Genomic DNA, 14,414 nt, shown 5'->3' with positions numbered 1-14,414 from the left:
GTTATTTACATAGTCTGGAACAGACAAAATTACTTCTTCAAAATTAAAAACTTGAGAAGAAGTAGTAAATATAAAATAAAATAAGCACAGAATGCATCGTTTGACAATGATAAGTCTTGGTAAATTTATTCTTTAGGGTACCAACTTTGAATTAGCAACCAAGTTAATTCAGAAAAGTTTTTGCACATTTTTTTTAAACTCCAAAAATGTCAACATCATAACAAACCATTAGGAATAATAAATTTGTGTGTTATTGCCAATGGAAGCATACTAGAGCAAGTAATCAAAAAGAGAAATACTGACATTCGTTTTTTATTACCTCCCACAAATTCAAAAACATGAAAAATTTCCAAAATAATCCCTCAAGCAAGCTTCAATTTCACTAAACTGCAACAATTAATGAACATTTCTAATTTTTAACATGAAAGATTCACTGCACTGAATCAAGAATTTCAAACTCGAATAAAATGCCATTATAAGCAGCTTATTAAGTGAAAACAATCTGACCACAATAACAGTTACATTTTAGAACTGTGCATAGGACCCAATGCTCAATATTACTAGAAAAATATTACTTTATGGCAATGTTAATGAATAGAAATTATCAAATTAATGAACTACTATATAACATGCGGGTGCTAAAGGGTCAAAGCTGTATAACTGAGAGGAAACCTCCACACAACCATTAAAGGAATGAAGAAAACGACCAAGGTTTCTGACTTAATGTCCAATCCTCACTTTCTCGTGGTACATCCTGTTGGATATCTACCTGGATATTGAACGAACGAGGATGGGCTGGCAATTTGGGATTTAGCTGACCAAATTGTATTCTTATTGGCTTAAACCAATATAGAAAATGATGGTACAACATGACAAAATTTCATTCCGGCTGGGGCATCGCCCGGTTAAACAAGGCCCCCATTGTTTTAGCCAGGGAACCAGGGCGAACAACGAAAAGTCAGCTACTGGAACAAATCTGAACACACACCCAAACTCAATATCAGCAGAGTTGAAGATCGGTACTATCAACGTAAGAAGCCTGAATGGCAAAGAAATGGAGCTAGCTGAGGAATTAGATAAGTACCAGATCGACATAATGGGGGTGACTGAAACAAAAAAGACCAAAACTGGTGAGATCTTTCTGAGCAATAAATACAAAATGTTATATTCAGGAAATGATAATCAAGTAAATGAAGGAGTAGCCAAATTCAACACAAAATACGAGGCTAATCTTCTTGAATGGCAGTCAGTCTCAAGTAGAGTGATGTGGAAAAATATCAGAATGGGGAATTGGACAACGAGACTTATTTGTGCCTATGGTCCCATAGACGACTCTACTAATGTAGAAGTGGAAGAATATTTTTGAGGCTATAGATAAAGCTACTGACACAATGAAAAAGTTGGTCCTTGTTGGGGGTCGAAATAGCAGAGTAGGAAGTGATTGTGAGACAGAAAAATATTTTGGGAAAATTTGGAGAAAAGAGCAATCATCATCATCATCATCAAATTCCTGCCGTGTACCCTCAAGGAATGTGTAGGATATGATAGAACTACATGAAAAAAATTACATCTTTACTAACTTCCTATCTACAATTTTCCTCCAAATCAGTCTGTTACTTGTCAAGACTCCAACATTATCAGATCTTATATTTCTATCGTCTGAGGCACTTTGTACCGTATCAATCCACCTATATCTTGGTCTTCCTCTGGGTCATTTTGCTGCCAACCTAGTGAGAACACTTGTTTTGCTATTTTTTTTCACCCATTCTGTTTAAGTGACCACAACACCTAAGATTAGCTCTGCTAACACATTTCTGGATGCTGACAATGTCAAGTTCTTTCCTAAAAAAGAGCAAAGCTAACAATAATGGCAAATACCTGTTGGATTTCTGCTCAGGACATGGACTGGTTATTACTAACACCATGTTACAACATAAAAATGTGCACAAATTCACATGGAGAGAAGAGGCTAGGAATAAGAAAAGTCACATTGACTATGTTATTGTTAATAGTGATGTTTTCTCCCTGGTGCCAGACACCAGGGGTTACAGAGGATTTGAAATTGGAAGTGATCACTATTTCGTCTTGAGCAGAATAAAAGTGAATTTTATATTGAAAAGAACAACATGTAAGAAAGTTTTAAAGCAAATAAAAGTTGAGCAGCTCTCAGATGTGAGCTATAGATTAAAATACACAAAGATTATTGAAGACAAAATGAAAGAGTTTGAGAACAGGAACCAAACCTTCGAAATTCAGTGGCAAACCTTGAAGAAAAAACCATGATTGATTCAGCCAGTGAGGCATGTGGTGAGATTGTCTGCAAGGATAGAAAAATCAGAACTCCATGGTGGACACAAGAAGTAAAAGAGGCAGTGAAGGAAAAGAAGAAAGCATATCAAAAGTATGGAGTAATTACTTTGAAAATTTGCTAAATGAAACAAGCAGTGATGACAGCACAGTGATAAAAAACACTGACCAGGCATGCAGTCAGGAATACATATCCATACTTGAAGTAGAAAAAGCCATCAAAGGCTTGAAATGTGGAAAGGCAGCAGGAGTAGATGATATTCGACCAGAAATGATGAAGTATGGTGGTATAAAAGTCTTACAGTGGCTGCACTGCATAGTTCAGAAGGCGTGGAAAGAGGGACGAATTCCCGATGATTGGAGTAGAGTTCTCATAGTACCCATATATAAAAAGGGAAATAAAACTTAATATGAGAATTACAGAGGTATTTCCCAACTGAGTGTTCTTAGTAAGATTTGTGCTAGTATATTTGAGAAACAGTTGAGAAGAATTGTGGAAGAAAAGCTTGGTGAAGAACAAGCTGGATTCAGGCCAAATAGAGGCTGTCAGGATCAGATCTTCACTTTACGACCAATAGTCGAGAAATCATGGGAATATAACAATATAAAAAACTTAAATATCTGTATTTAAGTTTTGTCGATCTGGAAAAGGCGTATGACAAGGTGCCAAGAGAGAAGCTATTCAATATGCTACAGTTATATGGTGTCGATGGGGCATTATATCAAGCAATACTTTGTCTTTATTTAAGTTGTAAATCAGCAGTTAGGATTGAAGGAAGTACAGGAAGATGGTTTAATATTAAATCTGGTGTGAGACAAGGATGTACATTATCCTCTCTTTTATTCTTTTCTATATAAATCATATTATGAAGGAAATTGTTGTTAAACATGATATCCGAATTAGAGATGTTAATGTCAACTCTTTGCTTTATGCAGACGATGTCATGCTTCTAAATAAATCTGCTACAATTCTGCAAGATTCCCTAACTAAATTGAATAACTCATGTAATAGATATTGTATGAAGGTCAGCAATAAAAAGACAAAGACAATGAAAATATTCAGAATCGTTGAAAATGTCAACTGCATTGTGAACGGAGAACTTGGAACAAGTAAAACATTTCAGCTGCTTAGGCACGATTTTTAGTGAAGATGGTAAATTAAATATGGAAATAGACAACAGAATCAAAAAAGCAATTACGGTAGGATGTCAAATGAATAAATTCATATGGAATAAGAGAGAAATTAGTCGGAACACTAAATTGGCTGCATACAAGACAGTGTTCAAACCAGTTTTAACTTATGGATCTGAGAGCTGGGTCAGAAGTAATCTGGTGTGAGACAAGGATGTCTCACACTTGACCAAAGACTAGAGACCACAGATATGAGAGTCCTGAGAAAGATTAGAGGAGTGAACAGATGGCATCAATGGCAATATCATATTAAAAACGAGGATATTGGGAAAGAACTTGACATTGTCAGCATCCAGGAATGCGTTAGCAGAGCTAATCTCAGGTGGTATGGTCACTTAAACAGAATGGGAGAGGAAAGATTAGCAAAACAAGTGTTCTCTTCCAGGTTTGCAGGAAAACGACTCAGAGGAAAACCAAGATATAGATGGATTGATACAGTACAAAGTGCCTCTTAGATGATAGAAATATAAGATCTGATAATGTTGGAGTCTAACAAGTAACAGACTGATTTGGAGGAAAATTGTAGATAAGTTAGTAATGATGTAAATTTTTCATGTAGTACTATCATATCCTGTACACCCCTTGAGGTACATGGCAGGAATTTGATGATGATAACAATGATGACTACATAACATGGTCTCAAAAAAAAGTTTGGTTTCTTTAATAACTCTTCTTTCTAACCTAATATTATGTATATGATAAAATATTCTGGAAGCATCATGCAATTAAACACTCAAAGCAGTGAGTCACATATTAAATACTAATCTGGTTTAAAATCCTACAAATATACCTTGATTGTGAAATATAGATCATTTCATTAAAACAAAAAGAATGAGTTTGTGTGTGTGTGGGTGTGTAGAAATAAATTTATATTAGTCAATGACAGATCTCTTGCAACTAAGACCACCACACAACTGAGGTAAATAGCGGTAAAAAAAAAATTTTCTAGAAGAGTATATTAAATTCCTTACCTTAATGCATTTTCAAGTTGGTTAATTCTAAAGGATGCTTCCTCTGTTTGTGATACTTTCATTTCCACATCCTGATGTAAATTAATATTTTTTTGTTCCAACATTTCAATTCTGATTTTGTTATCTTCCAACTGCTTTTGCAAATTACTATTTACATTATGAGAATATAAAACCTTTTCTTCCATGTCTTGAATTCTACCTTTTAAATCCCAAGCTGGTCTTTTGGACTTTTTAGGCAAATTCTCAGGTACAATTTTTGTAGAATCTTTTGTTCCTCCTTTATTGGTAGTACACTGTAATATTTTATCTATTAAAAAAAAAAATGTCAGATAATTTCTACTTTAGAGCAGTGATGCTCTAAATCACATATTTCATTAATCATTGTAAATTTAAAAAAAAAAAAAAAGGAAAAGAAAAGAAATCTAAAAGATCAAAAGAGAATGAAGGATGAGTAGCTTGAATTGTGTAAACATGGACAAACAAACTTTTAACAAACTACATGGTTCAGTCCATGAGAGAAAGAGAGAGAGAGGAATTCCCATATTATCAGCCATTTCTAGCCAATATAAAAGAAAATAAAGGTGATGTTTTAATTAAATTTAATTAAATATAAAAACAGGAGTAACTTTAAAATGCAGTTAGCTGGAAACTGTTCCAAAAAAGCAGGGTAATGATTGCAACAAATAAAAAATTTGGGGAGGTAAGAAGTGATGTGGAAAAGCAGGAAAGTAAGGTAGGAGAAAGTATTTTACCTTGGGTATAATAAATGTTAAAGATACCAAGCTATTTTAAACCTGGTTTTACTCCATTTCCCAAGTAAGCAAACAGACAAGTATGTCAAGTTTGTGCCTGCAAGTCTAGGTGATCCCATACGTAGTGCAAGACCAAGGCAACTCATGGTAAAAGGTGAATGAGTTGCCTTGGTCTTGCACTACGTGTGGGATCACCTAGACTTGCAATACTTGCAGGCACAAACTTGACATACTTGTCTGTTTGCTTACTTGGGAAATGGAGTAAAACCAGGTTTAAAATAGCTTGGTATATTTAACATTTATTATACCCAAGGTAAAATACTTTCTACATCTATCTCTCTTCCTTAGATTTTTATATAATAAGGTTAAAACACCTTATGGTAACTTGTTCTGGTAAAATACTTATAAGCTCTGTATTACTAAAATCTTGGTATTTCTAGCCTGGCTCCCACTGATGAGACCTCAATAAAGGTCGAAACCGGTCTGGGTAGTGGCCCCTTGCCTTTAATACATAGCATCATACATCTCCTCCAGGAGATGCTTTGCATTAAGGGTAAATATTAAGAATAGTGATCAGAGCTTATTCACCTTTTACCATGAGTTGCCTTGGTTTTGCACTACGTGTGGGATCACCTAGACTTGCAATACTTGCAGGCGCAAACTTGACTTACTTGTCTGTGTGCTTACTTGGGAAATGGAGTAAAAACCAGGTTTAAAATAGCTTGGTATCTTTAACATAAGATAGGAGAGCTTGTATATAAAGAGGAAAATAGTGTGAGTGAGGGTAAAGACAGACAGGAAAATAGGAGATCAGGATGAACAGAGAAATTGCGTGAGAAGTATGGATGCTGGATGCAGAAGTGAATGTGTAAGTAGACACAAGAAAGAACTGAAGGTCTGGAGTGGGTTGAGATCAGCAGTAATACAGAGCAATGGCTGGAGAAGGTTACAGAGGAGTCATATCCTTATATATATATATATATATATATATATATATATATAAACCACCTTTGAATCTTAGTTAGAGACATCAACAATCCAGAACAGAATATCTTGGCAATTACAGATTAGATGAGCTGACCCTAAATGGAATAGGATAATGGTGAGGACAAAGAAGAAGACTCAGAATAAGTGAGATGTGGCTGGATGAGGATGACAAAGGAATGGAGATGGAGAGATATGATGTTATTCATGAAGATATATGACAGAAAGGTGGAGATGCTACTACTTGCATTAAATATTCTGAGTAGCATACTGCAGTTAAGAAGACATAAGCATTTAGATTGGGCCAAAGGACTGACTCCTAACTGCATATTGACTGCATGACTGAAATATCTTGATATACTGATCTGGTAAGAATTCCTAGATGCTGATTTCACTCGAGTTGTTTAGAAGAGAAAACACATCTAGGAAAAATAATAAAGTAACTATAGTTATTAAATTATTAGATCAATATTTCACCTTGATCACCAAGTCATCTTCATACAGTCTGGAGTATACACATATATTGATATACACATATAGGTCATCAGACATTGATGACCTATCAAACCGTCATGAAATTAAAGCAATTATTTTTAATGAGGTTATAGTCTCCAAAATTTGTCTGATATGAATTAATTCCATATTTGTTTTGGAAGTGGAAGAAAAACCTAAGCAACTGACAAACCTTGAATGTAGATAAGTTATCCATATTTTGAATATTTTAAGGCAGTTATTTCTATTCAGTTTGTAGATTCATTCAAGGTGGCTTCAGCAGCAGCTCTCAACCTAAAATCTCATTCTATGAATGGTTCTACTAACTTGTAGTTATTGAATGTGAATTCCTGATTAACCGAAACCACTAGAGCAAGGGTTGGCAACCAATATCCCGCATGCGGCCCAAACATGCATTTTTGGCAGCCCATAAAAGGTTGACCATACTTGCATGGCATGTGGCCCATAAAATTTTATCATTGAGAAAATACTTTATGGATATTTCAACAGGACGTTATCAACTAGTCAAATGCTAGATGGTCAAGTAGAGGTGCTGTGCTAAAAATATTTTTTAATTTACGTGAAGAAAGGATTTTCATGACAGAACATGAAAATTCTGTCCCACAACAATCAGATAAAAAATGGATTATGTCTCTTGCATTTATGGTAGACATTACAACTACCTTAATGAACTTAATTTGCACCTGTAGGGCCAAGGTAAATTATTATCAGAACTGTTTTCTGACATAAAAGCTTTTGAAGGCAAACTATGTCTGTTGAAGAAATATATGATGGAAGAAAATCTACATGATTATATATGTTGCAAATCAGCATCCAGTTTGATGGCAAACACAAAAGGAAACTTTTGTTGGTATTATTGAAGATTTACAAAATGGAATTTTCAACAAGATTTGTGGATATTGAACCTTTTTAATGTCGACATTGATGACCTATCAAACTGACTGCTGATGGAAGTTTTGGAAATGAAACACAATGAAATATTAAAGAACACATTTTCTTTAGAAAATATCCAAAAAATTGATCAATGCTTACCAAAAAATTTGAAGGATTATTCAGTTTCACAGAGAAGATGATAGTCACATTTGGAAGCACATTCATTTGCAAACAAGCATTTTCTGCCATGAGTTTTAGAAAAAATAAATTGTCTTCTTGACTAACTGATGAATATTTGCATGCTTTGATTCGAATTTACATCACAGGTTATAAAGTGGATCTAATCATCTAGATAATTTGGCTAAGAGAAAACAATCACAAAAGTCACATTAAGCAGGGAGACATATTGTGATGCATAAAACTATATTACTTTGTTTTTACGTGATAATTTTTTATTGAGTTTAATTTTCACGATTGTTGCATATCATGTACTTTAAATATTTCTGTGTATTTTTTTAAGATTGATATAATAAAAATTGATACCTTGAGTATTTTTTTCATTCACTATTTTCTATTAATTAAACACTTGCGGCCTGATTATTAAAAATAAAAGTTGAACATGGCCCACGAGTCTGAAAAGGTTGCCGACCCCTGCACTGATTAAGGATTGCATTCTCAGCTTGGCTTAACTGTAATGCAAAGCAGCAGAGATAGTGTACCATTGAACATGATTATAAAATAACAGATCATAACACAGAATATAGTATAACTGTAAATAAGGTTATCTTTGCTCAAGAGATTTATAAATTGTCATATTCATAATATAGCTTTATTAGTATATTTTCAAAATATCTGTATTCTCCAAAAATTTTAAAAGTAAGTATATTTCATAAATGTTAGCATATCGATATCCAATAATGCCATATGACTGAAATCTGAGTTTGAAATCCCATCTAGGATGCAAAGTGCCTCTATAAGACTTTTTTCAAGTAAAGGTGAATTAGTCATCTCATACGGATAGTGACAGGGGGTGGGTTCTTTGCCAGGTCAGACAAACGACTCGCGAGCACAAGCACAATAAGACTGTAGTGATAGGAATAACCATCTTACCAATAAGTCCAAAAATTAACACAGGAAACCTACATTAATCATGATTCAAACAATTCCTATCGTTTCTCTCATTAAATTCCTTCACTGACAGTTGCGACTGCTTTTCACCAGCCATTCCACTCATTCACTACTCTCCAGGGGGGGGGGTTGAGACAGCCTTCCGGTGCCCCCCCCCCCCAGGGAAAGATCCAAATTATGTGAAAAACCTGTGACCTATCTGCTTGCTTTGCACCACCTTTAAGCTCTTTGAAAGAATTCTCCTTAAAAGAATTTCACCACTCATCGGAAAAGCACTCCCGACTCAACAAGCTGGCTTCAGGCCAGGAAGAAGTTGCTGTGGCCAGGTCCTGGCAACTCAAATTGAAGCAGGCTTCCAGAAGAAACTTAAATCTGGAGCACTTTCATTGACCTAACATCTGCTTATGACACTGTCTGGATCAGGGGCCTCCTCCTAAAACTAGGAAATATTATAAAGTGTAAAAAAAACTTTCCAACTTTGTGATTCTACTCTCTCTCCAACAGAAAGATCTGGGTCCATATTGGCAAAAAAAAGAGCAGGCCCAGATTTCTTCACAATGGTCTTCCTCAGGGCTCTGTGTTATTCCCTATACTTTTTAACATCTACATGTATGATCTACCTCATACCAGATCAAGCAAGTATATGTATGGCGCACAATTAGTGGGGCAGTGAGAAGCACCCCTCTCTCCTGGCTGCCTGTTCTATCTAACATTGCTCCACCACACATACGGAGAAGACAAGCCTCGATTAAGGAATTTAACATACATCAGACTCTCATAAACCCACCTCAAATCTAGAAGGCCTCTTTGGTCCATGGAAGAACTCTCTCTTCAGCTCAGCTACCATCAATATCTGACATATGGAGAGACACTGGTCCAACAATCTACCAACAAATGGCTTCCTGGTAGAAGATCCTTGTGCTCCACAGCCTGGTTTTGATCTTCCTAGGAAGATTTGGTCATCAATACACAGGATCAGAACTAGTTAGGGCAGATGTGGCTACCTTCTACATAAATGGGGGTTGTCAGATTACTCATATTGTGTACGACTGCCCAAGGCGGCAATTTCATGGCTTTCCAGTCTGGACCTTGACCTGTAGTTGGTGTGGCGGTGATTATGGAGGAAACAGAAGATCATGGTCCCATCTCGCCACGATGACGTTATTCTCGTAGTCACTCTCATAGTCCTCGTCATGGTATCAGCAGAACTCCTCCTCATGTTAGAAGATGAAATGTGAAATGGCCCCCCCCCCCCTCTAATGGATCAAGTTTTCTCACACAAGACACAACTGCTCTCTAATTAAATCTAGGATACAGCTACATTTATGTTGTGAGAACATGCAGCCTTGTCATACTTGTTACAGTAGGGTGATAATTGCCCCTGGCTTGATTATGACAAGTTACTTTTGCTTTATTTTAAAAAAAAGGAAAGACTTAGAAAGCTGGTTGTGCCTTTTATGTAATGAACTTTTATAGTTAAGATTTTCATCATTTGTTGCTGGAAATTGTGATTGTACTTTTCATTTACCAGTTTCATGTAGCCATAAGCATAAATAAATACTACTCTCAAAGCAAAAACTGAGTCTCCATGCTCTTTACCCATACCCTCATTCAGTTTCCAAGGGTGACTCCTTGTACTCTCCTGTCATAAAATTCTTGAGCATTTTATAAAATCCATTTAGTAGTTTAGGTTCTCATCCCCAAGAAACCCAAGTGACTAAACCTCTGCACAGTAATCCAGATGTGGCCATAACAAAGCCTTATGAAGAAGAATAATAACTCTTATCTCCTATCTAATAACTTGTTGATTTAGTGTGTTCATCAACATCCAAGTGATCCTTTAAGTTATTTTTCCACTTTTGCAATATGCCTTCTGCAATATGCCACTTCCAAATCCTTGGCAGTGTCAATTTTTTGCAGTCCAGTACTAATTTCATTCCAAAGTGTATAAATTTACACTTTCCACATTAAACTGACAATAATGAACTTTTGTCCCACAGTCAGTCCATTTAAATTATCTTGTGGGATGTCTAAATCACTGTTGTTAACTACTCTTCACTTTTGCACCATCGTCAAACTGAATATTCCCTTACAAATCATTCCCCATATCATTAATGCACACCACTGGTTATTTGCTTTCTCTTGGATTTACTTTGGCATATATTAATCTATCCATCACCATCCTCTTATCCATGTCATCAGCTTCAGTCCATCTTCACCTGATCCAATTTAAGTAGAAGAGTTTCATAAGGTATTCTGTCAAAAGCCTTTGTAAAGTTCAGAAATATCATAACATACCCATGTGAATGTCACTTTACCATAAGAGGTGAGTATATTACTAATGTAACTTTTATCCTTCAGAAAATCATGCTGCTTCCCCCCCCCCAAGAAGTAATATATTCATGTCCATCCATTCCTGAATTCTGCCCTTAACCAACTTTATTAGTTCTTTTGCCACCACCACCACTACTCCTGAGATACTGATCAGTCTCTAGTAATTTGTTACTACCTCTGTCATGGAGTTTCCTTTATGTAATGGAACCTCTTTTCATTCTCTTGAAAGAATGCCAAAACTGAGATTAACTTGAACAGCTTGGTCAGAGAGCCATTTTTTTTTTTTTTATTTTTTTTTTTTGAATGGCATAGCAATATTCACATTAAGATTTTGTGGTATCCCAAACAGTTTTTCTATTTTATTCAGTTTATCTATTTCTATTCTCACAACAGTCCCTCACATCTCTCATTGTAATACTTCTGCCTGGATGATACATCCATAAAGCAATCATCCAATAATTCAACTGTTCTTTCTGCTTCACTTTTCTACCAACAAGATTCATGAAGGTTACACTATCATAATCATCTTCCTTTTATTTGCCACACTGTAAAAGAACTGAACCCTATAGATAGGATTTCCTTTGGCCTTCTCACAGTTAATTTTCTAACAAAATCTTTTGACTTCAGATGGTCATTCACATTCTTCTTCCTAGCATTATATCCCGCTTGGTGCAGGGTCCACTGATTAATTAGTTGGATCTACTTCTCCCATGGTAACCCACTCCATCTTGGGAGAGTTTATATAAAATTGTATGAATGAATGTATGAAGGTGAAAAACAATCACAAACATCCATGCCCATGACAGGATTCGAACTTGCAGCCTTTTGGATGGAGAGCAGATACACCAACCAGCAGCCATGATCATTCACATTCTTCCTGCTTATTCCGTATACACTGCTCATGAGCTTGAAGATCACATCTTCATATTAAATCCACAACATGTACTCAGTTTTTGAGTTCCTGCTTAATGCTAGTGATCCATTTAATTCCTACTTGATTTATCCTCCTGATCCTAGGTATGCAAGTCTCATACTACTTCCCTCAAATAACATAACTATTTCTCATACATTATCATAATCTTTCTCTTGGAGTTTGTCATAGAACTCCAAGCTGTCTCCTAAGTCATCTCAATCACCAATTCTGTAATTCCATATTTACCTCTTCTTAACTGAAAATTTAATGTTAAGACACTTCCCAGACCAATCAGATGCAAAAGGTACATTACTTATGGATAAATACTCTGATGTTATCACAAGGTCCAACACTGTCCAACTGGCTTCTTCCTTCTCATGCTGTAATTATAGTATCTATATAAATTCCATTTCCTTTTCTCCGTGTATCCTTTCTTCCTCCCAATCTACATTACCTGCATTTCATCAGAGCTAATTTACTGATGCATTTCCACTACATCCTCCTTTGATGCCCCCCCCCCCCTCCCTGGCCTACAGTAGCAGCTAATATATTTTGTCTTGTTGGCCTTCAGATAATCTCAAATGCACTGCCACCCACCTCTACACATCAAGTACACCTCTATGTATAAATCAAGTAGGAATTAAATGGATAACTAGCATTAAGCAGGAACTCAAAAACTGAGTCCGTGTTATGGATTTAATATAAAGACATGATCTGCAAGCTCATGAGCAGTGTATACAGAATAAGCAGGAAAAATATAAGAATATAAAAATCTCGAATGCACTGTCATCCACCTATACAATTACTAGTTGTAATTCTACTATCAGCAATACAACTCCTCCACCCTGTCTATATTCACTGAAAATACAATATTCTTCACATAATCACTCTAAATGCATCATCCTCCATCAACCAAGTAACACTAAAGCCAATAACTTTTAGTCAAGTAGAACTAATCAATGCCCTAAACTCCTCAAACTTATTTCTGATTTTTCTAGCATTAGCATACATGAATTGCAGCATCTCCTTGCACTCTCAACCACAACTGATCTTGTAATGACTGGCTAATTCTTATTCAAGATCATGAGAAACTATTCAGGATTTTTTGTTCATCCCTATTCTCTAATTTACCTGAAAAATGCATACATACACTAGAAGCTAAATTACACCAACAAGGATTCCGTAGTTAGGATTAAAACAGGTAGATTGTATATATTTTAGGATTTAGAATTTAAAAAAAAAATTTACACACGTACTCTACCAATAATTGTCCAGGTACTTTACAACTGATACAGCAGGGAAACTGTAATATTGGATGTTTCCATCTTTGGCTTTGATCACCTCCTGCACCTTTTGAGGGAGGGTTTCTACCAATGTGTGGCAGACATTAGGTGGAATTCGTCTCCATTCCTCCATCAAAGAGACACTGAGTTCAGTGACAGATCGAGGATGTGCTGCTCTGAACTCAACCATCACTCCAATTTGTCCCACAGGTGTTCGACAGGGTTGAGGTCAGGGCAGTCGTTTAACACCCATCTTTTCATACCATTCCATCACAGCTGCAGCTTTGTGACATGGGGCAATGTCATCTCGATAGTAACATGGGTCCGTTCCACAAAAATTCCACAGTGTAAGCAGCACCTGATTATCCAGAATATCAAGGTACTGAGCTGCCTTCATGGAACCACAGATCAGTGGTCTCACTCCAAACTAGCTGAATGCACTCCATACCATTACTCCTTTAACACCAAACTTTACTGTGGATACAAGCATTCACCAGGCTGCCTCCACACCTTGCGATCATACTGGAAACAGGTGAACTTTGATTCATTGCTCCAGAGTACTGTTTTCCACTGGTCAATTGTCCAGTGGTTCACTCTTTGCACCATGCCAGACAAGCCACCTTGTTTGTTGTTGTGATGTTTGGCTTGTATGCCACTGCTCTTCTGTGGAAACCCAGTAAATGGAGTTCTTTTCATACAGCGTTAGTACTCACAATGGTATTACTTGCATTGTGGAACTCATCATGGGTGGTCTGTGCCAATTGTAGACTATTTTTGTATGCCATCCGTTTTAACACCCTCCTGTCAGTCATTTTTGGTGGGTGCCCTAAGTGTTTTCCTGCACTAGTGATCCCTCCCATCTCAATTTGTTTTGCCAACCATTGATTTTGAATGCTCCAGTTGAGCAGCAACAGCATGTATGGACAGGCCACCAATATGACAGCCCATGATGACACCTCTCTCGAAGTCACTGAGTTCACGTAGTGTTGCCATACCACTTGCATTCAGCAGCTGCAATGTAATACTGCTTCCTACCATCTATACATCTTACGAAGAATTTTAAAGAAAACTTTCTCCAAGAGATTTACCTAAGAAGATGGAAATGGACCGTGTTCTTCACATAGGGATAAACAGAATTCCCCAAGTAGCAATGAGTTGGGCTCCA

The 14,414-nt window shown here is 36.3% G+C and overlaps 1 protein-coding gene across 1 annotated transcript in view; it reads right to left on the bottom strand.

The window, feature by feature from the left end:
• The window catches only part of LOC150092727 (carboxy-terminal kinesin 2-like), a 230,065-nt gene that overhangs the window by 157,195 nt on the left and 58,456 nt on the right, over nt 1–14,414 (bottom strand). The window contains exon 4 of the mRNA XM_090414368.1: nt 4,470–4,776. Coding sequence (XP_090270494.1) covers nt 4,470–4,776 — 307 coding nt within the window. The remainder of the gene's footprint in view (nt 1–4,469; nt 4,777–14,414) is intronic.

Source organism: Typopeltis vanoorti, chromosome 25 (genome assembly GCF_054136105.1).
Source record: "Typopeltis vanoorti isolate ZY-2024b chromosome 25, IOZ_Tvanoo_1.0, whole genome shotgun sequence".
NCBI lineage: Eukaryota > Metazoa > Arthropoda > Arachnida > Uropygi > Thelyphonidae > Typopeltis > Typopeltis vanoorti.
This window is presented reverse-complemented; position numbering and strand designations above follow the sequence as displayed.